The 24,438-nt window shown below is 43.0% G+C and overlaps 1 protein-coding gene and 1 pseudogene across 3 annotated transcripts in view; one reads left to right on the forward strand and one right to left on the reverse strand.

Annotated features, from left to right (window-relative positions):
- Window positions 1-8,850: 8,850 nt before the first annotated feature.
- Window positions 8,851-24,438, reverse strand: part of RNF157 (ring finger protein 157) — a 90,511-nt gene continuing 74,923 nt past the window's right edge. For 2 of the 3 annotated variants that reach the window (XM_066614761.1, XM_066614764.1), the window contains exons 18-20: window positions 21,287-21,397; window positions 15,087-15,127; window positions 8,851-10,380 (exon numbers count right to left, since the gene is read on the reverse strand). In XM_066614761.1, the coding sequence (XP_066470858.1) occupies window positions 15,087-15,127; window positions 21,287-21,397 (152 nt within the window). In that variant the 3' untranslated portion in view covers window positions 8,851-10,380. Of the gene's footprint in view, window positions 10,381-10,759; window positions 14,178-15,086; window positions 15,128-21,286; window positions 21,398-24,438 lie in introns of those variants that run through there. The other variant, XM_066614763.1, reaches the window with a different exon arrangement.
- On the forward strand, window positions 20,270-20,389 carry LOC136643511 (5S ribosomal RNA; annotated as a pseudogene).

Genomic DNA, 24,438 nt, shown 5'->3' on the forward strand with positions numbered 1-24,438 from the left:
CAGAGTAGATGCAGTTAGAATATAAAAAAAAAATCTGTATTAATATATGTAAATTGTAACATAATTCTCAGAAAGACATTTAAACTTACATATAAGTAATACATCTCTTGCAGTCACATTGTGTTTTGACAGAAATCTCAATAAGAATTTTTTTAAAAAAGAGCATGTTTGGAATTAAAAAGGTAATTCCAAAGCATATTTTGGTCAAATGTATCAAAGTGTATGAAATACTGTTTCAGGCAGCTCTAATCCAGTAGAAGGGTGTGTGTGTGTGTGAAGTGTTGAATGTACTTTTGGAATGAATCCAACCTCCAAATCTGTAGCAGTGATGAGATGCTATTAATTACACGCTGAAAGTATTTGTACAGACAGTACTTTTGAATCAAACTGTGCAACAATCAATGAGCAATAATGAAATGTATACATAAGAACATAAGAACAGCCCCACTGGATCAGGCCATAGGCCCATCTAGTCCAGCTTCCTGTATCTCACAGCGGCCCACCAAATGCCCCAGGGAGCACACCAGATAACAAGAGACCTCATCCTGGTGCTCTCCCCTACATCTGGCATTCTGACTTAACCCATTCCTAAAATCAGGAGGTTGCGCATACACATCATGGCTTGTACCCCATAATGGATTTTTCCTCCAGAAACTCGTCCAATCCCCTTTTAAAGGCGTCTAGGCTAGACGCCACACCACATCCTGTGGCAAGGAGTTCCACAGACCGACCACGCGCTGAGTAAAGAAATATTTTCTCTTGTCTGTCCTAACCCGCCCAACACTCAATTTTAGTGGATGTCCCCTGGTTCTGGTATTATGTGAGAGTGTAAAGAGCATCTCCCTATCCACTCTGTCCATCCCCTGCATAATTTTGTATGTCTCAATCATGTCCCCCCTCAAGCGTCTCTTTTCTAGGCTGAAGAGGCCCAAACGCCGTAGCCTTTCCTCATAAGGAAGGTGCCCCAGCCCCGTAATCATCCTAGTCGCTCTCTTTTGCACCTTTTCCATTTCCACTATGTCTTTTTTGAGATGCGGCGACCAGAACTGGACACAATACTCCAGGTGTGGCCTTACCATAGATTTGTACAACGGCATTATAATACTAACCGTTTTGTTCTCAATACCCTTCCTAATGATCCCAAGCATAGAATTGGCCTTCTTCACTGCTGCCGCACATTGGGTCGACACTTTCATCGACCTGTCCACCACCACCCCAAGATCTCTCTCCTGATCTGTCACAGACAGCTCAGAACCCATCAGCCTATATCTAAAGTTTTGAATTTTTGCCCCAATGTGCATGACTTTACACTTACTGACATTGAAGCGCATCTGCCATTTTGCTGCCCATTCTGCCAGTCTGGAGAGATCCTTCTGGAGCTCCTCACAATCACTTCTGGTCTTCACCACTCGGAAAAGTTTGGTGTCATCTGCAAACTTAGCCACTTCACTGCTCAACCCTGTCTCCAGGTCATTTATGAAGAGGTTGAAAAGCACCGGTCCCAGGACAGATCCTTGGGGCACACCGCTTTTCACCTCTCTCCATTGTGAAAATTGCCCATTGACACCCACTCTCTGCTTCCTGGCCTCCAACCAGTTCTCAATCCAGGAGAGGACCTGTCCTCTAATTCCTGACTGTGGAGTTTTTTCAGTAACCTTTGATGAGGGACCGTGTCAAACGCCTTCTGAAAGTCCAGATATATAATGTCCACGGGTTCTCCCGCATCCACATGCCTGTTGACCTTTTCAAAGAATTCTATAAGGTTTGTGAGGCAAGACTTACCCTTACAGAAGCCATGCTGACTCTCCCTCAGCAAGGCCTGTTCGTCTACAATTTGAATTAGAACGAAGGCACTCATTTTTTTGCTACGAAGGGGAAAAGAAACTACACATGCTTGTTTCTAAACCATGCTCATCCCGGTGGAAGACATTTATTCCCAACATCATGATTTTGCAAGGACATGCTGAATCACATCCAGTTTAGAACTGAAATAAATTTTTTAAAAATATCAGAATTTAATTTGCAAATTCACAAGACTGTAATTCAAAGTTGTATATTTGACTGAAAAAAGACTCTTGAGCTGTGTAATTGCTAACCTCTTGTGTAAACTGCAAATTCCTTTCGCTTGGGATTAAAGGCTGCACTGGCTCTCGCATGCCATCTTCTGATATTAAGGTATCACTGCAGCTCCCAAATATCACCACATGTCAACTGTTGCATTGGCTAATGCCATAATAAGTGATGCTAAGAATGGTTCTGCTTGTTATTCCATTGTAGAAGATGCACTGATCAGAACGTGTGTTTTAAAATGGCCAGTGGCGTAGCTAATGATCATGTAGCCCAGTGCCAAGCTCAAAATGTTGCCCCAGAAGTGATGTCACAACCGGAAGCGATGTCACACCCAGGCTTTTTCAAAAGTGAAAAGGCATTTGTCTGCTACCTGGGGTCAAAGAAGGTTTGTAGCTTCCCTCCAGACAAAATCAAATTAATTAAGTAAATAAATAAAAAGTGTGCCCCTGATAGGTTCAACACACTGTGTTGGGGTGAAGAGGGATGGTTATTTTTCTCTTGCTAAATAATAATAATAATAATAATAATAATAATAATAATAATAATAATAATAATAATAATAACTTTATTTTTACCCCGCCTTTCTTCCCGAAGGGACTCAAGGCGGCTTACAACATATTAAAAACAATTTAAAAACAAATAAAAACATATTAACACATCATAAAAAACAGCAGTCAGAGTAAAAAAAAATAGGTAAAAAGAGCATAGAGCAGCAGCAAGTCATAAAAGAATCAGGCCTGTAAAAAATATTAAAAGATGTTAAAAAGATGTTAAAAGGCCGAGAACTCAGAAGGCCTGTTTAAACAGAAGGGTCTTCAGGCCTTGCTGAAAGGTCTCAAGAGAGGGAGCCATTCTTAAGTCAAGGGGAAGGGAGTTCCATAGCGTTGGTGCCACTACTGAGAAGGCCCTATTTCTTGCAGCCGCCCCACGTACCTCCCTAGGCGGCGGCACTTGTAAAAAGGCCTTCTCTGATGAACTGAGAGGGCGAGCCGGATTGTACGGGAGCAGGCGATCTCTAAGATACCCTGGTCCAGAGCAGTATAGGGCTTTAAAGGTCAATACCAGCACCTTGAATTGGGCCTGGAAACGAATGGGCAGCCAGTGCAGCCGCTGGAGAAGCGGACTGACAGAGTCGAACCGTCTACCTCCAGTAACCACGCGGGCCGCCGCATTCTGCACTAGTTGCAGTTTCCGAACCATCTTCAAGGGCAGCCCCACACAGAGCACGTTACAGTAATCTAATCTCGATGTCACCGAGGCATGGATCACCGTGGCCAGGTCTGCACGATCCAAGTACGGCCGCAGCTGGCGCACCAGCCGAAGCTGAGCGAAGGCCCCCCTTGCCACAGCCGCCACCTGGGAATCCAGGAGCAGCTGCGAGTCCAGGTGGACCCCCAAGCTGCGGACCTGCTCCTTCAGAGGGAGTGCAACCCCATTCAGTGCAAGCCGATAGTCCAGCACCTGCATCGAGGATTTCCGAACCAGGAGAGCCTCTGTCTTATCCGGATTTAATTTCAGCTTGTTAGCCCCCATCCAGATCCTGCCTCCAGACAGCGCTCCAGGCCCTCAACCGCCACCCTGGAGTCTGGAGGAGAGATAGAGCTGGGTGTCATCAGCATATTGATATGGCACCCCACTCCAAACCCCCGGATGACCTCTCCCAGCGGTTTCATGTAGATGTTAAATAGCATGGGGGACAGAATTGAGCCCTGTGGCACCCCGCATCTCAAGGGCCAGGGTGTCGAACAGGCATCCCCCAGCACCACCATCTGGGACCAACCCGCCAAGTAGGAGCGGAACCACCGCAAAACAGTGCCTCCAGCTCCCAACTCGGCCAATCGGCCCAGAAGGATACCATGGTCGATGGTATCGAAAGCCGCCGAGAGGTCCAGCAGGACCAACAGGGATGCACTCCCCCTGTCCAGTCCCCGGCGTAGGTCATCCACCAAGGCGACCAAGGCGGTTTCCGTCCCAAAGCCCGGCCTGAAGCCAGATTGAAAAGGATCCAGATAATCCGCTTCATCCAAGACCCTCTGGAGTTGGGATGCCACCACCCGCTCAATTACCTTGCCCAGAAATGGGATGTTGGAGACTGGCCAGTAGTTATCCAACACAGTGGAATCCAGGGAGGGCTTCTTCAGGAGGGGGCGAACCACCGCCCGTTTCAAAGCGAGTGGTAATGTCCCCTCCATCAAGGAAGAGTTGACCACCCTCCCTGTCCACTCAGCCAGCCCACCCCGGGCAGCTCTTATCAACCAAGCTGGGCAAGGGTCGAGCAGGCAGGCAGATGGCCTCACACTCCAAAGGAGTCTGTCCACATCCTCAGGCTGTACAAGTTGAAAAGAATCCCACAACACAGGACAAGCAGTTGCCAAGGGGACATCGTCAGACACTGTCAATGTGGCATCCAAGTTGTGACGAATACGATCGATTTTATCTGCAAAATGTTCCGCAAACATGTCACAGCGGCTGACCGTGTATTCCTCCTGGTCTACTGGGGGGGCCTGATGGAGGAGGCCCCGCACCACAGGGAACAGCTCTAAATATAAGAGGGGCACCTCTTGAACAACAATCAGTCTCATATGTCAGTTTTGAATTAAGAAAATCCACTTTTTGTTCTATAAGGCAATTGTGTTTTCATTTTCTGGTTAATTGGCCTTAACTTTTAATAGAATACAGATATTCCAATGGGGTTTGTTTCATTGCATTCTGCATTAAATTACCTTTCTAATGATATATGATTAATTAATATCATTATTAATATCATTATTAATTAATATCATCATTAATATCATTAATTATATATATCAAGATTTTCACAATTTTGGTCACTAGTGTCAAGCTCAGCTTGTTGCCCCCTACAACTTAATGCCCAGTGCAACTGCTACCCCCTGCACCCCCTTAGCTTCACCACTGAAAATGGCTATTTTACCTTAACTAGTTGCTGCGCATGGGTGCTATGTACAACACTGCTATAATTTCCATCACACATTTGAGAGCCCTGCGTGCCAGTGAAATCATGCCTAAGCTGGTCAGGATCCCTAGGCTCTGTGCAGTCCCGGTAGGGGGTGGGTGTAGGGAGCCACTGTGATGCATGAATCAGCCCTAACAAAAATATGTATGGATAGAAATCTCACTTTAATTATATGATGTAACCATCGTATTTATTACCTGTGTGGAAGCAATCTCTTCTTAGACTAATTCATGCTAGTATGCCTATTGTCCTGCTTCAGCTTTTGCTGTAATATTCTTCAGTATTTTTGGATTTAGAGTGCAAAACTGCATATTCCACACTTTATTTCTGGGAAGCAAGAGACAACTAAATCCTATACACCCAGTTCCCTATTGGTGTTGGTATCACCTGTGCATATTTTACAATTGGTACTGTAATATTTCAGGAAGCCTCCCCTTCAGTCACAGACATCCTTACTACTTCTTGAATGATCAGATATTACTGATTAACTACTCAGGCTGCAATCCTAACCACACTTTCCTGACAGTAAGCCCCATTGAACAAAATAGGACTTACTTCTGAGTAGACCTGGTTAGGATTGTGCCCTCAAGACATCTATTATTTATCATATTTTAAAAACACATGGAATAGACTGAATTTCCGTATGCACATAGCTAGGATTACAGTTCCTGGCACTAGTTATTTAAATTGCCCCAGGAACAAACTGCAAAAGTCACCATTTTGCTAGGTTTGTGGTTTGGTGTGTTTTGCTCTTAAGCTGCCTGCTGGCTCTATCTGCTGGGCCTTACTAGTTACTGCATCTATTTCTAGTCAAGCTTTTTCTCTGTGTTCATTCAGTCAAGTTCTGGCATCTTCCATCAGCCTGCGTGTTCTTTTTCTAACCCTCTTTTTCCCTATTTGGTTTAATTCCCTTTTGGGATTTTAATAAACTAGTTACATGTGGATTCTTCATTTGCCTTACCCCTGTTCATGGGTAATTCAGAGAGCTGTCATGTCCAATCATCACCCCAAAACTGTACTACTTTTAGTTTTAATAACCACTTTTAGTTTTAGTATTTTTAGTTTCAATAAGCACCTCTGGGGTTCAGTGCTCTCCTGAAAGTTTCTCCCAAATGACCCCCAGGCCTTGCCTGTGTAGCCTGGGGTGGTGGCAGCAGGTAGAACCTACCAGATTCAGATTCAGACAAGTGGCAGACTCAGTAGAAAGGCAGGGAGCAGAAAGGAGTGTGTTAGTGCTAACTATTCAGCCCTACCTCCTTCATTCAGCCTGTCTTCTCCCAGTATGATTCTGGACAATGATACAGCTCTTTATTAATTTTTTTAACCAATAAGGCTTCTTGCCATTAATAAAGCAAGTATGTAAGTATAAATTTATACATAAATATAGCTAACGGCAACCCACCCACAAGTTTTTTTTAGTCACAAAATTAAACACTCTATAAAATTGTGAACATAACACATTTCCTTCAGCCACCCAAACAAACAATTCCAGCCAGAAACTGTCCACTTTATTCCACTCTTTAAAGAGTCATGCAGTCATAAATACATATTGCATTGTTGCCACTGAAGTGTACACAAGCGTGTCTGGATTCCACATGCCTCATGTGGGGCATACGCCCATAAGAACAGCATTCTCTGCAGTCCTGAGTAAGACCCAATGACCCCTCTGCTCCAATGGCCTGCTATAAATGTGAAGTATCCTAGATGGGCACCATTTTTCATCTGACAATTTCTGTTTATGTAAAAGGGAGGGAAAAAAGTCCTGACCCACATGAAACCCAACTCTTGGCTCCCACCATGCTGCAGAGTGGGAAAATACAGGACAAATAGAAAAGGAATGACACATTTTGTATGTCCTTGCATGGGAGTACTTCCATTCTCCTCAGGAAGTTTCCCAAGTATTCCTGCCAAATTACCACTATATTACAATGCAGTCCAAACCCCCAAACTGGCACAGGTCTCTTGTACCAGCTCCCAGCTGTCACGAACATGCCATAAAGCATGTTAGTGACAACTCAGGAATAGGAACTCAGACATCACGTCTGTGATGCAGTAGCAGAGGCAAAGAAAAGGCCAGCCTGAGCTATTGCAAGACCTTCATTCATTCATATAAGTTCATCTTTAATATATTCACTTATGTAAACTTATTCAAATTTTAAATGTAAATTAATTCTTTTTATCCCCGGCCCCCGCCATAGTGTCAGAGAGCTGATATGGCCCTCCTGCCAAAAACTTTGGACACCCCTGCTCAAAGTTGTGCCCCAGCCTGCACCAAAACTGTACTGGATACAACACAGGCCAGTCAGAGTGCCTGCTCCAGCGCAGGTTAGGATTGCGCCCTTAGTCTTTCAAGCAATTCCCAGAACAAACAGAAGTATCTTTTTTGAGAGGGATATTTGGAATTACAGAGGAAACACAAACGTTCTCAGTTTAGGCCAATCTTAGTCTTGCCATCCATTGTCCCAGTCTCAGGGGTTTCCTCATAACAATGTTCTGTTTGAGGACAAGCTACTGACACAACCTTCTAAAAATTCTGAGGTAAATTTGAGAAAATGCACTTTGTCTCAGAACAAGCTTCTTCACAGAGGTGGACTAAGAGGGTCTGGGTAGCTAAAGCTCATGGTGGAATAAACCACTGAAATAATCCCCAATTCTATAGGGCCCTGTGAAATCTCTAAGACCACAAATGTATTAAGAGGCTCCATCTTGAATGCTCCTCATATGATCACCACTGAGAGCTTTATCAAAGGTTTCATGTAATTTTGCACGTTGCCATGATGATCAAAGGTAGAGCCAGGTAGCAGTTGTCTCACACTTGGAGAGATCACCAATCATGATATTTACTAACCCCACCATTGCTTCTGCCAAACAGGCTTTTGTATTGATTTATAAACACTGAAAGGCCCGTTTGAACAGAGGGAATGATAGGACAAAAGAAATGCACATACACATGAGAGCTGATGAGTCCCTCAGACTTCCATAAGCTCTTTCAACTACTGTCTCTCACCAAACTTAATGCCCAGTGTTCTCATATTCCTCTCCTTATTGGAAAATAAAACAAGGGGGAAGTGTGGTCTATAGTTTGTGACGAGACCACCCATGATCATTCTTATTTGACAAGATGCTGTAGGAAAAGCTGAGAGGATTGGAGTGTTTAAAGTGTCTGGCCCTTGAAGATAGAAGTTAGGTGGAAGGTGAATGTTAATGTAGACACAGCAAGGTGTGACCAAACCTCTTCTTTTAGAAGGCTGAAAGAGCCTTACAAAAACCCATCAGAAGCCAGCTTCGCTGTCTCAGTCCAAACTGATCTGGGAGAAAATGGTTACCCATATTATAGCCCCTAGTCCTCTTATTAAGGACTAGACAGAAGCAGGGATCCAGACTTAGATGAAACTTCCCCATCATTAGATGAACTTTCGGGTAACCACCTCCTCCCTGAATTTACACTTAGTAGTATGGAGATATATTATTGCTCAGCCACAGCACTGAAAATGCGGAGTAATGATAGAAAGGTATAATCAGCCTTGTCAAAATAATCTAACTTCACAGGACCAAAAGAAGGCCTCCTGCTCCTCCCACCAGCCCCCACCCCCTAATTATAATAGGTATAATTGCTTACATGTTGCCAGAAGCCATGCATATAAAAGTCTGCTTCTCTGCCCTCAGCTGTTTCTACTAGCAGTCAAATTTGATTTCAAGATTGTGTAGATAATTCACCAGACTTTTAGTAACTGGTGTAGAGGGCATGATGGGAGTCAAGAGTCAACAAGTGAGTCTCTGAGTCAAAATGCTACTGTTGGGATTGCTTCGGCACAAATTCTGCCTATTCGTCACCATGGAACTTTTCAAGTTAAGAAGCACATAACTAAGGGTCATTTGAGATATGGGTGGCATTTGTCATGCAAGTACAAGGGATACTCTGGCCTGTTTTTTGGTTTTTTTAACCCATTTCTGCGTGGCCCACGGGTATACACATTTGGTCCCTGTTGCATATATGTAACGTTGGGCAGAAATGGCTTAAACTTATGCTTGTTCACTTAGCATACTCAATAACACTCCTTTTGTAACCTGCTACATTGTGCTGGTACTATTGTCTTGTCCTCCATTACATTCTCATACTTACAATCTGCTTTCAGTCAGGATGCAATTTTAAACCAGCAGAAACAAGACTATGTGGAGAGTGCCCGCACACATGAGTTTTCACAAAGATTCCCTTTTGCTACTGTTTTGCATTGGTTCGACACCTGCCTATGGCACTCTTCAAGATGGAGTTGCTAGATCAGGATGCCCCTTCTTTTAAGAGACTATCATTGGTATTAAGACTGGGTCAGCTCCATGAATCTCACTGTTATGTCCTTTGCTTCCAAACAGTATGGATCTTATAGAACAGTCAACTAAAATGGGCTAGCCATACTTGGGCAAGTCTGAAAGTCCTCTCAAAGAGTCTGAGGTTGAGAGAGGGAGGTAGGAGGTATCAGCTCATTTCTTAAGCTAACAGGACTGCCGTACACATTTATGCAGTATGAAATGCATGATTTCCAAAAGGTGCTTAAAGGGAAAGGATAACACAATACAAAAACTAATTGATAAGCTTGGTGCTCTTATTATTTCTATAGGAATAATAAGCACCACTCATGGCTGTGGGTTTTTGCACTTGAGAGGCTATGTGCTTCTGCTGTACAACTGATCCTTTTTTCATTTGGTACAAGGAAGCATGGCCAATATAGTGTTTGTGCTGCATGAACGTGTGAACATGAATTACATGTTTATAGGTAGACACTCTATATGTACCTGTTCAAAACTGAAACTGGATGAAGCACTATTAAGTCAGCGCTACATGAGGGAAGAGCGACGTTATAGCAATCACCAAACAAGCTCTGGTTATGCTATAACAAAAGACCAGTAGAGAAAAGGGAAAGCTAAGTTACACTATGATAGTAGCACAAAGCATAAAAACATACAGAGGCATCCATCATTAAATCCAACTCAAGTCATTTGACCCAACTTAAATTGAGTTTGGTTTAACACAGAATACAAGTTGAATTTGGATTAATAATTAAGGATGCTAGGGTTACAGTGGGTATTTTAAAAAAGATCATTGTGACATTGTCTGAAGTACATCCACAGTGTTGGAGCTCTTTTCTTCTTAGTGTTTTAGACAAACATAGTTCAGTGAGGTGATTTTTCCCTCCATACAATGCAACATCCCTGAAGACAGGAGGTCCCAGCATGCACTGCATATCGCCATCACGGTCCACGTTGCCTCTGCCAGCAGATTGATTTGTGCCACAGCATCTGGCAGGAATTCAGAATATTGTACTCTGCTACCTGCATATCTAAGAGGAAGAGGCAATTATTACGAGAAGAAAAGCATTGGACAACACTGCTGTTGGTGTAAACCCAGTGCAGTAGAAGCAATATTAGAGGCCAAACAAATGAGTAAACAGATGTCAGTTTCTTTTAAGCTGGGCAGAGAGTATGTGTAGGGTAACACTATGGTTGCATGTTTTTCAGCTAGCAGGAAGTTACCTCACTAGCATGTCTCTAGTATGCGTCTAGCTTGATTCATTTATCAAATGACTAGAAGCACAGAAAGTGGTGCCAAACCTACTTCAAGGTGCTTTTGCAACATTAAATATTTATTTACAAGACTTCAAAGAGCATTTACACCTGTGCAGAACTACTGTAGAAAAACTTTCAACAGTTAGCCCCCAAATTACTGTGTTTTTGCCCCCCTCCCGCTCCACCCTCAGCCATCATAGCACAAATATATGGCATCTGCCCTCAACAATCTTTTGCTCTGTCTACTTATGATTGGGGAGGGAAGAGAAGGAGGAAGCCAACAGCACTCCAATTCTTCTCCTGCAGGGGAAAAGGTGCCATCTGTTTATATTACTTCTGAAAAGACAGAAAGCTCTGTTGCTCACATATATATATAAGTGTGTACAGGATTGCAGCCCAAGTCACAGAAGAGGCATGTGCTTTGTTTCACGAAGGATCATTTTTCTATTTGCAGTGGGCATCTTGCTAAAAGTGCCTACATTTAACATGGTTTAATTCCATTAAGCAAGTCTTCTTTCTTCTCTTCCTCCTCCACTGAATTCCTTTCACAGAGAGACCATCTTCCAAAACATGGCTAAAGACACAGACAGGCAGGCATGCATGAACCATGTCCTGCTCTTAGGATTGGCAGCTTGTGGTTGGGGTAGGGGATTGTCTGAGGCACTAAAGCTCCTTTGCTGCATGTGCACAAACAGTTAAAACTTCATTGGATGAAATAGTTCCTTCTGAACTGGCCTGACAGACACATCCCTGTCAGACAAAAGGCAACTTCCACTGTCCTTCCCCCAACAAAGAAAGGGGACAGAAACAAAGAGGTGAGGGGGTCAGTCACAGAGGCACATCAGACACGATCCTACTCATGCCTATTCAGAAGAAAGTCCTACTGTCCCCACTCAGAACCATACTTCTGGGAAAGTGTGTACAGGATGATAGTCCAGGCAGAGAGGGGAGAAGAAGTGATGGCACTTTGCCTGTCCCCCTTCTCTGTTTGCTGTTAGCTGCCCCTCCCTCTCCTCTCCCTATTCCAACCAGGGAAGATGGTGCTCACTAGTGAGACAATCCTATCATGATCATCCAATATCTGGAGTCCCATTGTGTCCAGTAGGCTTACTCTTAGGAAAGTGTGCATCGGATTGCAGCCCAAATCACATAGGGGGCGGGCGCAAGGAAGAATGGGGCAAGAGGAGGATAAAACTGAAATATCTTTTCATAGTGTGGGTGCGAGAGGGACGGGAGGGTGCCTGGTTTGGGGCATGATCCAACGCCCTCTCGCTCAGAAGCCCCAAGGAGTGATCAGCAGCTTGTTCCCATGCGAAGTTCTAGTGACCAGGTACTATGGCTCAAGCCACATATACAAAAATCCATATGGTAATAGGCATTTTTCATGGAATAAGTGCATGTTAGAATGCAAAACTCATATGGGTTTTCTTATCCTGTGGGTTTCATTCCACAGAATATCTAAGTATCGCTTAGCCATTAATTGCCCTCCTAATTCATGAGTTTGGGTTCTTCCATGCATTGTTGTAAAACCCACATGGTTCTCAATATCTGTGAGTTTGGTAGGTGAAATGGCATCCTACACTGGCTGCTGGAACAGCCTTTTTTGGTCACAGCTCCTCTTCTCCTTGTTTTTGGCTTTAAAAAGATAGCACTCTTTCTCTGACTCTTGCTTGTGGGCAGTAGAAGAGACAGCAGCAAAAGGATACTGAGGTCTTGCCCTTCTGAGGGCAGTCTGCTCTTATTCTGCTCTTGCAAGTGACAGCAGAATTGACACCCTGCACCAGCATGCACAGGCCTGACCCTCTGCAAGGGAACAAGCTGCTGATCATTCCTTGGGGCTTCTGAGTGATAAAACTTTCAACCCATCCTTATGTGTTACTATCCCTATTAAAATATACTGAAGGATCTTTATTTTCTTCTGCTCCTTGAACAATGCTTGTCTGCCCTCCTCTTTTAAATTTATCAGAGTTTCAGGCAGGGCCTAGGAGGGGGGGTAAAGGGGGTAATTTGTACCCGGGCCCAGGGTCAGAAGGGGGGCCCAGGAGAAAAAGGAGGGGCCCAGAAATTTCCTAGGATTTGACGTTTTCCTATTTACTCAGACTTGTTGCTCTCACAGGATCTTGGGGACACTACCATGAGCTTGTGGCTGCAGCTACTGACAAGCCATATATGCTGAGCCAAGGAATGCATACAAGACACTCCTTAACACAGTGTCAAATCTGGGAGGAAACTGGTCTGCTGCAATAACTCCTTGTGTTGTGGATCTGCTTACCAGGAGAGTATAGGAGCTCAGGGATGCAGCTGTGGGACCACAGCTGCTGCAGAAGCAAGTTTTGGTATGGCACAGGATGCTTTCCATTCTAGTGTGAGCCAAAATACAATGATGCTAATTTTTTTTGCAATGATTTTATATATTTAAAAGATTTTAGTGAGACTTAGGAGAGTGTTTGGTTTTCCATATTACTGTATCAAGCTGCTGATGCCCCATGGGCAGATAGACCTGGGCTCTGCATCGGGAAGTCCAGTAGACCTGAACTCCAAAGACTATTCCAGCTGTTGCTACCCTCCCCCCTTGTTTTGCCCTCCCCACCTTTGGGAAGGGGCCCAAAAGAAACTTTGCACCCCCTGATAAAATTCCTTTCAGAGGCCCTGGTTTCAGGTTCTCCCTGTGCTCATGAAAACTGAAGCAGTCCTACCAACACAAATAGCGGTTCCTAGTGTTTCTGCTGTCATTCTGGCAGACTGGTCAGCACATACATGTGTGGAACAACCTTAGGGGGAAGCTGCTATGGTCTCAAACAAAGATAAAACATCTTTGCAGTTATATAAAGTATTTTCCATATAAAAACAAGCATATCATTTGGTGACTGAGGCTGAAATCTTATCCACACTTTCCTGAGAATAAGCCCTACTGACTATAAAGTGACTTACTTCTGAGTAAAGATTGGGCTGTCAAATGCTGCTTCTTCAGTATACTCAGTAGGGGCCCAGAGCAACAAGGAAATGTTTTACAGGACACGTCCTTTTGAGTAGATCGCCACATGTTTGCTAGTTTTGGCAAGACTAACCCGACAAGACTTCTCATTCTAGGGACATATTGCTAGCCTCTTCCACCTGAACTGCATGGAAGCAACATAGGCTCAGGACAATGTTCTCTGATAGCAGACAGACCAGATGTTTCAGAAAGTTGATGAGAAAACAGCATGTTCTTAACAAAGGACTCCATGCCCTATAATTTACCTCCTATTTCCAATATGATAAGCATGAAGAGTGGTGCCCTGAGCATGGAAAACAGCTACTTATAGTCTTGTTTTTAATGCAATAAATTAAAACAAAATTAGGTTTCAATTATTTGCCATCGATGAAGTCTATAGGCATGTTGTGGCACAGGATACAAGCAGAGATTTTCATTTTGTTCAGGAGCCAACTATGTGCAGTCCCCCCATATCAATGAATGCACCTTTGCTAAAATGCAAAAAGAATGTGTGAAGCCAAGGAACCAGAGTCCACTGTATGCAGCAACTCTTTTAGTAGTCAATTTTAGAGTATTCAGATACAGTCTCTTCCAATTCTGCAAGGGAAAGAATATTGTGACTACTTACTAATTCAAAATGGCAGAATGCTGAAATCAGAACAGAGGGATGTCAAACTAATCTAGCCAAAATGGCAGCGTGAGGGAGAGAGGAAATATTTAAAACATAATGAAATATAAATTTTAAATTGGCAGATAATAGCCACTAAGTCAAATAACTAGGAAATGAGCTGAAGCATGCAAGACACAATTCAGGAGAAGTTCTCAAAAGACCTGAATGTGACAGAGAGTAAAATGCAAGAAGAATTTCAATACTGTTTACAGTTAAACTACTGAAACACAAATTGGTACCTCAGAAGAGAAAAAAAAAATGCCAATTATGTCATAACATCCCACCATGAAACGTGTGTAATTATATTCTGTGCTCTGGCCAAAATGTCAATTAGTGCTAACAATATCAATCTGATGGAAAATCTCATTTGCTCAAATTCAAAATACTGTACTGTGCTTTTGAAAGAGTGATATCCCCGAAGTGACTGATACTGACAGAATTACTTTATTTCCTGCCTGAGATTGATAAATGTTACTTATATAATAGCATCATTGTTATCTAAGTAACATACACATTTATTACTAATCTAACTAAAAGTGACTCCTTCTGAGTGGCTCCAGCTGAGTAAAAGGGAAAAAGTATGTCAAATTGTATCTTGTCAAGGTGTTTCCTGCACAGTATAGTCCACTGAGAACAGGAAGACCTTTCAGCAGGCCTGTTTCTGAACAAGTGGAAAAAATGTTTCGCCCTGCCAAAGTGACCTGTGTACAGAGAGGTGACCCTTCCTTCATTTAAACACAGGGGCAACTGTGTTCATCCACCCACAAATCTTATTGCAAAATGAAAGCTAGATTTATTCAAAAGGAAAGAGCGAGAGGAATTCACATATCTCATACCTATTCCTCAATGCTTATAGGGCAGGATTCCGGAACTGCAGCTGTTTAGTAGAAAAGACCAGAAGCAAACGGTGAACAAGAGAAAAGACATGACACCACAAATGTATATACATACAACACAGAAATTTCTTTTTAAAGAGGGAAACAAAAAATATTTGCTATGCCGTACTTCTATGCCGCCCTGCAAAATGTTCCTTAGACACTGTTGTACTATTACAGCTCTTTGGGATAATGGTTCAAATCAGTGGCCATTTCCCAGGTCAATCAAGATGACCGCAGTGACTTGAGATGGAACCGTGTTCATTGACATGCTGTTCCATAGACCTTGTCAAAATCAGTTCAATAAAAGGGCTGTTTTTGTTCACAAAACCATCTCTAAAGGAGGTGGGAAGGAAAACATGGGCCCTTAGGCAAAGGATGTTCACAAAGCAGCATAGTATTCTAGAACAGTGATCTCCAAACCACAGTCCACTGAAGGCTTTCTGTTCCACACCGCAGTCTGCCCTTCTTTCTGCCGACTGTCCCAGCAACTTGCACCAGGCAGCTGCCTCCACTGCCTGTCACCGCAGCATGCTGTGCAACTTGATTTTCTGGAGAAAGCAGCTGTCTGGCGTGGGCTGCTGCAACAACTGGCAGTGAAAAGGGGAGGCTGCAGTGTTGAATGGAAAGCCTTCATCACCACCACACCTGGAAGGGGAATCTTGTGGTGCAGTTGGGAGACTGCTGTTCTAGAAATATGCAGAGCAATATATAGTAAGCCAATTCTTGCAGCCCAACATCCCTTTGTGCTATTCCCATGAATTGCAGCACACATCCATTATAGTCATCATTCTGCCAATTTGATGGCAGACCCTATCCTATCGGTCTACCCCACATGCCTTTCACTTACCACTGGCTCTGGATGTTGCAAAATGTGTTGCAAGGCACTCCGAGGGCCAGTGGTAAGGCTGCAGCGCACTTTGGAAGCCCACTTGGTAAGTTTTGCTGTCAACAGGTGGTGAGGTGTTTTGGTGTGGGGAAGGGTGAAACTGGGCATAGGGAGGGCAGCCTGAGGTGAAGCTGGGCCCGGGAGGTAGGTGGAGATGGTGGCAGAGGCTGCTGCCAAATCCTAAACCCCCTCCTGAGCCACAGAGCCATACACAGGTCTCCTTAGTTCTGCAGCCACTCAAGAGTAGGTGCAGATCCAAGTAGACCCATCAGGGCCACCTGGGCTTGACATGGGGTAAGGAAAATGAAGTTCCCTTCCCCCGAGGAGACCTTGGGTTGCTTCCCTAGCCCCACTGGATCCAGCAGCGGTCATTTCAGTGCTGCTGGCACCCTGAGTGCCAGGGAAGCTTGAGATTGGGCCCTAAGTTGGTACGCATGTGAGCAGTGGGGCTGATAAATTCCCATGATACATAGGTGGGCAGGGTGGCCCTATCCATTGCATAGATGGTGATAAACCCCTATGTGAACCTCTAGTTGATGGCAGATGATTGTGAGTAGATCAGAATTGAATTGCATAATATGACTCCAAAAGGCAGAGATACATTTTGAATGGGCTAGAGTAGCATCTCTCCAACTTAAAAGGTTAAGCCAAAAGGTTGATACATAGCAAACTGAAAGGCTAGTTGTAGCTTTTGTCATAACCTTATGGCATTGTCGTTCTATCCCACTTTTCAACTGGAGTTCTCAATGTGGCTTAGAGCAATGATAGTACATATAAGCAACATAATATTCAAAGCTTAAAATTACAAAGCTTTGATCTTATGCTCCACCCTCCCAATAAATAGAAATGAAGACTACCCTCACTATTTGGCCTAGGCATTTTTATCGCAAACTTCTTGATTAGCTTGATAACAAGATCTAGAAAGTCTAGAACAAGTCTAGAGTAGACAAAGTAACAAAAGCCAGGTTTTCAGTTCAATCACAACTGAAAAATAGTTCTGCCTGGGATGTTGCAGAAGTTAATATTCTTTTGTAACTTTGAGGGATTCTTTGAGAGATTAGTGAGCAATATAAATTTCCTCAGGATATTCAACTTAAGAGACTCTTAGCAAAGGAAACAGGCATAGCTGGAGGAACACAACAGCGTATATATCTTCACCTACTGCTGGATATGAAAAGAACACCAATTTCCTACCAACAAGAGAATTCACAGTAGCACAACCCCATAGAGATGGACCAAGACTGGCATTGCTAATTATTAAAGGTCATTAAGCTGTTTACATTCGAATGAATCACCACTTTTGCAAGTTGTAATTTCATTTTATGCTTCTCACATTACTTTTTCTCCTTGGGTACATACAGAAACATGCATAGATCATGTAAAATACAAGTGATGCATGCATTGTTCACCACTTTTCTCTCTCAAGTACATATGAGTGATGGTGGGAAAGATCTTGCCCCTATCTCATATTTGAAAGGGAAACATGGCAAATAATCACTGTGCATTAATATTTGACATCACTTTGTTATTTGTTCCCTGCCGTATGTACTTGAGTGAAAAACAGCCCTCGTTCTTCTGCCCATTTTCCTTTCCAAGTAAGGATCTCCTCTCCAGCATTAATACTGAGATCTCCATTAGCTGTACTTACCTGCATACCTATTCACACTTCAAAGAGAAAGATATTCCAGAGAGACTAAAGACTCAAAACAAAGACAGTGAGATGGGTTGGCACTACCCCTCAAGAAACCTGAATAATAGACCTAGAGGAAATTATTAAAGTAGGAGTTCAGACTTTGGAGTGAAGAAAATGGAGTGTGAGGGGAAACTAGAGGATAACTTCAGAAATGCACCTCTGCCATTAGATCAGCCAGAAACAGGAATATTCCAGCTATATGCTAACCACAAGCAGCTGTGGACAAGCAGCTCAAAAAGTCATTCCCCATTCTGCTTTACAGACAGCTCCTGCACTATCAAGCAAGCACATGCGCCTTTCTGTCTGTCTGTCAAGCAAAAAGTAGGTTTGTACAGCAGCCAGCATGTGGCTGGAGGAAAAGCATTCAACTCTGCATGCACACAGCGAGGATGGTGGGTCAACAAAAGGTTTCAGGAAGCAGTCAAGCCACCCAAAGTGTTTGAACCAGAAAGGTTAAAGCCACACCGTGCTGCTGTGTTTTCATCATCCAAATTTATTCCACCAGGATTCGTTATGTGCAACTTCTGTTCCTGTAACTCAGTAAATACTATAGGTAATATCAGGAATATTTCTCAGGCATACACAGATACAGGTGGTGGTGTCGCCATCCAATTCCCGACTCTAACTCGGGTCCTGTTTCAAATCCTTCCTACTCCTTAGTATGCAAGAGACCAGGTTCCATACTAAGATTTGTAGAAAACTCTACCCCATGGCTTTCCCACTTTTAGTTCTGTGATGAAACAGTACATCTCAAGAGCATTAATGCAAACATGCAGACACAAAGTAAGAAGGTGGTGACAAGACTTCATAAGCTGTGTTTTCCACATAAATGTTTTATATGAGGAGGTTAATTAGTACTGGGATGCCACTAATACATTTCTTCTAACATTGCACTGCCAGCAGGGTACACACCCTGACTCACATTTTCTCTTTCCAATTAGATCGGTAGATATTTTTGCCTACCTGCAGAAACTGGCATCCCATGTTAATTTGTTCCAAGGATATATTCAACTGTCCTCTAATTCAACTATTTGTCATCAACCTATCTCTGTGTAGAAAATAGTACTAAGAACCAACTACTGTTCTTTATCTGCTCAGCTGAGGCAGAATTCTAACTATACCTAGTTTAGGAATATAATTGGAAGGGCCATAGGGACACACTAAACCAGGCATTAGGTGAGGACTTTGCCCAGCACAGGACTTCTGTCACAGAGACATATCTCTTGAAAGTACTAATATCACAAGGACAGAATATGGTGCTCTATTTTCACTGAGCAGATCCAAGTGACCTTGCATTTAAACAACTCCTGCCCCAAGAGAAAGACAGCATTTGTTACTATTGTTGTAGGGTCTCTTATCTCCCGACACATATGCTGTTGCACAGCAAAGCTTGGATTAACTACAGAATATCCTAAGTGGAATAAATTTTAAAAGGGACAGAATGACAGCAGAAGAAGACAGTTAGCTTGCTGACATTTATGTAAGGGAAATGGGGGCGGGGAGGAAATAAGAAAGCACTCCTCCCTCATAGCAGTGAATTACAATAAGCAGGACAGAGTCTTATAAGTAGTTCAAGTGTACAGCCTTGAAGCTTTGGGGAAGGTAACAAGCAAGGATAGGTTGCTATGGTTTTACAAGCAACACAAATTTACTGACTTAAGAGGACAGTCTGGTGCATCTTCATTTTAAAGATCTGGGGCACAAGCCAGAGAAGGTTAGGAATGCAAAAGAACTTTGATGTATTAAATCTTCTCTAGAGAGTACCCCGTGAATGCAGTCTACTGAGGACTGCTGCTGTGAAATCCCATTTGTTTCAATGGGGTTTGCCTGGAATTTTGCCCATGGTTTCCAGCTCTAGAAACAGGGACACCAATTCATCACCAACCTAGTGAGGCAAAGTTCTTCACCTTCAAGAAATGATCCTCTTCCTCTAGAGATCATTCTCAATCAGACCCTCAAAGTGTCAGTCAGTAACATTTGCAACCATTCAGCAACTTAGAGAGGTGGAAAGGATGGAAGCGTGAGTTTAGAAAAACAAAATACAAGAACTGTGTTGGCGTGGAGTGAACATGAACTTTCACACTGATGAAATCCAGTGGGGGAAAACAACCAATAAAAGAGTGAAGACACAAACAAGACACACCCACAGTTAGTAGCAAAGTAAGGTGGAGATGCAATACCTGGGACTCAATCAAGGGAAATTAAATATGGCTCTGCCTAAATTATGTTCACACTTGTTTCATTGATTATTTCACTATTAAGATAGCAATGTGTTAAGTCTTGAATTTGAAGGATTTAATACATTGACCAACAGGATTGAAGCAACAAATGGATTTTATTTTGGATCAGCATGATTTAGCAGGAGTTTCCTTTCAGCACACAGTAACTGATTGGAATAGGTGATACGAAATGGATTTCTGGTGGAACATAGCAAAAGTAGTTCCTATGGCACCCAATGGAACTAAACCGACTTTCCCAATGACTTTGTTCTGTATTTCTATAAGCCTATCAAGAGGCTTATAAATTCTCTTCTGTCCACCTTATTCTTGTCTGAGGATAACATTGTGCAGCAACTGTTACCCTGCACATTCCCGATCTCGTCTGATCTCGGAAGCTAAGCAGGGTCAGGCCTGGTTAGTACTTGGATGGGAGACCACCTGGGAATACCGGGTGCTGTAGGCTTATACCACAGTCTTTCGAGACTGAAGGCTGCCAACCAACCAATCCATGTGAATCTTGATGTCTGATCTAACAGCCAACCCTGATGTCATGTATACAATGAAATTGCTTTCACTATCTTGGCTTCCCTCAAAGATTTTCTTGGTAACTAGAAAATCTGTGAAGGAGTATGGGCACTGGTGGGCTGGGACCCCCAAGCAGGTTACAGCCCAACCTGCAGTGAGGGGTCTGTCTAGCAGCACCATCACTTCCCTCTCCTCCTCTTTCTGGCTTAAAAAGAATTAACAGGCGAAAGTTCGTAAAGGAGGTGAGAAGGAGAAAAAAATGTCAGAGAGATATGAAAATGTATAGTAAAAAGTTAGAAGTGGATCCTATGTTCAGGATGAGGTTAAATGTGGCTCCTGGGACTAAAAGAACTAAACAATAGTGAGCCTTGCTATTTTTTTTCTTATTACACTGTTTCTGTTCTATTGTGTTTATTCAGAGATTTTATTTCAGTTTTGTGTGTGTACATAAGCTGCTTTGAGTATGGGAAGATGGGTAATAAAAGGATGTTTATCAATAATAATAAAGCTAGAGAACTAACAGCAAAGTTTCAGCACCCCTCAGGAAAACTTGGTCTCAAAGTTAGGACACCTGCACCAAATTTTTACCAAATTGTAGTGCAATGCAGGGTGGAAGAGCCAAAAGGATGTATGCCAAGTGGTCAGGTGGGTTGCATCACTGAGCAGTGTCACTTCCTGCCTATTTCTACATGCGAATTGACTACTTGTATAGACAAATGTTCTGTTCTGACTATGTCAGACAGATGACAAATATTTGGGGTGAGGGCGGGGCATGTAAGACTCCCCTCCCACCTCCCTACACCACAAAGTTCATGTTCAGCAGACTGCCACTCACCAGGTAAGCAGGCCTCAGAGCACAGCTTATTGTCCAGTGCTTTCCCGCTTGCGTTGCCAATGTCATTGTTATTGTCACACTCCATACCTAGGAATGCGCCTGTCCTTTGGCCTGTAAGGGAGTTAATGTAGTTAGACAGGGGATGGGGCTTTGCTTTAATATTTCCCCCTTGTTAAAAATAATGATAGAGACAACACTTTATATCAGGAACTGAAAAAAACAAACCAAAACCTCAATGGCAGCCAACAGGGTAGAGAGTGGATAATAAGGCATTTGTCTGGGATGTGTCTGCATTAAGCCACCTGACTGGTTTCCTCAATCACTTCCATTTTCATTCTGATTTCATGACCATTTTTGCCAATGAATAGGGTTTATGAGATACAGGAGGATTATTCACTCTATAGAGGCAATAAAATAAGTAGGCACAAAGGTAAATTATAGAATGGGGGGGGTGAGGAGAAGCTAATCATTATAATCAATTCATGCTTTTGCAATCAGCTCTCTGGCCAGTATCTCAGCCTTCTGAGAAGGCAACACATGCTACAAAAAGGCACACCTTCCCTAATTTAAGACAACTTGAAAAACTGTTCCTTTCTCCACAAAGTACAGAACAACAGAAGCCTCACTCTCTTGTCGGGGGAGGCATGATTATTTTGGTACTGGAAGGAGATGAACATGCCTGATCTCGTCTGATCTCAGAAGCTAAGCAGGGTCAGGCCTGGTTAGTACTTAGATGGGAGACTGCCAGAGAATAGTGGGTGCTGTAGGCTTATACCATAGTCTTTCGAGACTAAAGGTTGCCAACCAGGAAGGAGATACTGGGCTACAGACTTAAACTAATCTGATACTTATTCCATCTCTGCAGGAACTTTGGGAATTGTAGTTCTGCAAGGAGGGCATATGGATTTCAAATAAGTTATAGCAGTGATTCCCAAACTGTGGGTTAGGACACATTGGTGGGTCGCATAGAACAGAGCAGAGCCTATAATGAGAATACTGGTGATGGGAAGATCAGATAACTTAGTGGTTCTCAAACTGGTGGGTCAAAACCCACCAGCTGGAGAACGACTGGGCAGGGAAAAGGCATAGATACGATCCATAGGATCGCATCACCGCAAGAGGGGGCTTTTTAAAACATAACTTACCTGCTGCCAGGGTCCAGGGAGGGTGCAGGGAGCCCCATGGAGTCCTCTGCAGGGCTCACCATGGCTTGTAGAAAGTAAAAAATGCAGTCGCAACCCACTCCTGGGTTGCAATCACAAAACTGGAAGTGGGTTGCAATTCCTTTTTTTACTTTCTACAAGCTGTGGGGAAGCCTGCAGAGGGTTCCACAGGGCTCCCCCCACTCCCCAGACTGTAGCAGCAGGTAAGTTATGTTTTAAAAAGCCCCCTCTTCTCCTGCAGCAGCAGGATCCTGGGAATCCCATCCCTACAGTTCTCCCGGCTCCCGCAAAGCCTTACCTTCAGGTTCATCAAGTAAGTGAGTTACTGATAACTAATTGCCTTAATCCCCAAGGCTATTCAGATAGCTGCCAATTGCCCTGCAAAGAGATTAGCTCCCTAAATAAATAAAACTGTTACTTTAAAATAAAATTATTATTTCTTTCTAGATCTCCTTTTAAGTCTCATAAACCTAGATGGGTCTCGCTAAAGTGCCACTTTAAAAAGTGAGTATCGGTGGTAAAAAGTTTGGGAAGCACTGAATTATAGCTTAACAGCTTAAATATGCAACTGCTATCCAAGCAGTTTTTAATTTCACACATTTTAAAAAAAATGAGAAAAATTGAGTGAAAAGGTGCCTTTTAAAATGACCCTCTTCATTTTTTGTGTTGTCCAACAATAATCACAAATGATGAATTCCAATCTATATTGCTAATTAAAATGCTGTGCTTTAATCAACAGTAGCATTGGTTTTAACAAGATCTGGTTTTACAGAAGGAAAAAAAGGCTTTACTGCATTGTCTTTCAGATCTTCACTTGCTATTTTTGAATCAAATGGCAAAATTCTTAATTCATTTTCCTGGGGCTGTTGATCATTTTCCCCCTGCAACGCACCCCCCCATTTAAAAAAAAGCACATCAAAAATATAGTCAAAACTAACAGAATTCTCAAATTAATTTAGACTATAGTATTTTAAAAGTATTTTAAAAGGCTGTAGTATTTCAAAACACAGAGCAAAACATATGTGGAAAAGGGAAAAAAGAGGCCCTAGAAAACAACTGAAATGTTTGCCATTTAAAGAGGCAAGCAATAACCTTGCAAAAGCAAGTCTTTAGACTGCTGTAAAAGGAGAGATGATTTGGAGATTATCTTGTAAGAAAGCCTTGAGCATGACAACTCACTGAAGCACTAAAAGGAAACCCAGAGAAAGTGGCTCGAGGTGATCCTTAATGCACCCTATAAGCCCGATCTGGTTATCATCCCTGTCCACAGTGACAATTGGCAGGGGCTGGGCGAGGCCTAAAACATGGTGATAGGACATTTGGACTGCTCCACTCTAGTGCTATTTAAAAGACCTGTTATTTCAATCAAAATAAAATAAAATGGCAACAGCATCTGTCAGAATGTGTTGGCTGACTGCTAAGAAGCAAAACGTATGCACAGTCAAGTAGTTTGACTTAACTGATTTATGAATTGGGCTGCTGAATGTGTGTTGAAGTATTTTGTTGCATGGCTGCTGTAAGAGGTAAGCATGCAAACCTACTGACACTTCAGAAGCGTGGATGGCACTAAAGCAGAAGCTCCAACTGTGGGAGACAGAGGTGCACAGACTCAGAAAGGGAATGGCATCTGCTGACCCATGGAGAGGCATTGTGGCTTTCTTGAATATGACCTGACCAAAAATGGGTTCTCTATCCGGGAACTGCTTATAGATTGGTAAATTTGGTCCAGCTCTTAAGGGGTGTTTAACATTATACCTGTGAAGAGTAGCAGCATGGAGGACCTGCAAAGCCCAGAAAAATAATCATCACTAAGGAATACCAGGACACCTCAGGAATGTGTTAAACTCCCCAAGGAAACTACATCCTGGTGACTGCTGCTGTCCACTGCAAAAAAATTCAGCAGGAACTGGTGTCCAAATGCTCTGCGGTGTTCAATTTTTACCTTATTCGCTTATGTTCAGTTATAGGTCCATCTAGCTCAATATTGTT

Source organism: Tiliqua scincoides, chromosome 2, assembly GCF_035046505.1.
Source record: "Tiliqua scincoides isolate rTilSci1 chromosome 2, rTilSci1.hap2, whole genome shotgun sequence".
Taxonomy (NCBI): Eukaryota; Metazoa; Chordata; class Lepidosauria; order Squamata; family Scincidae; genus Tiliqua; species Tiliqua scincoides.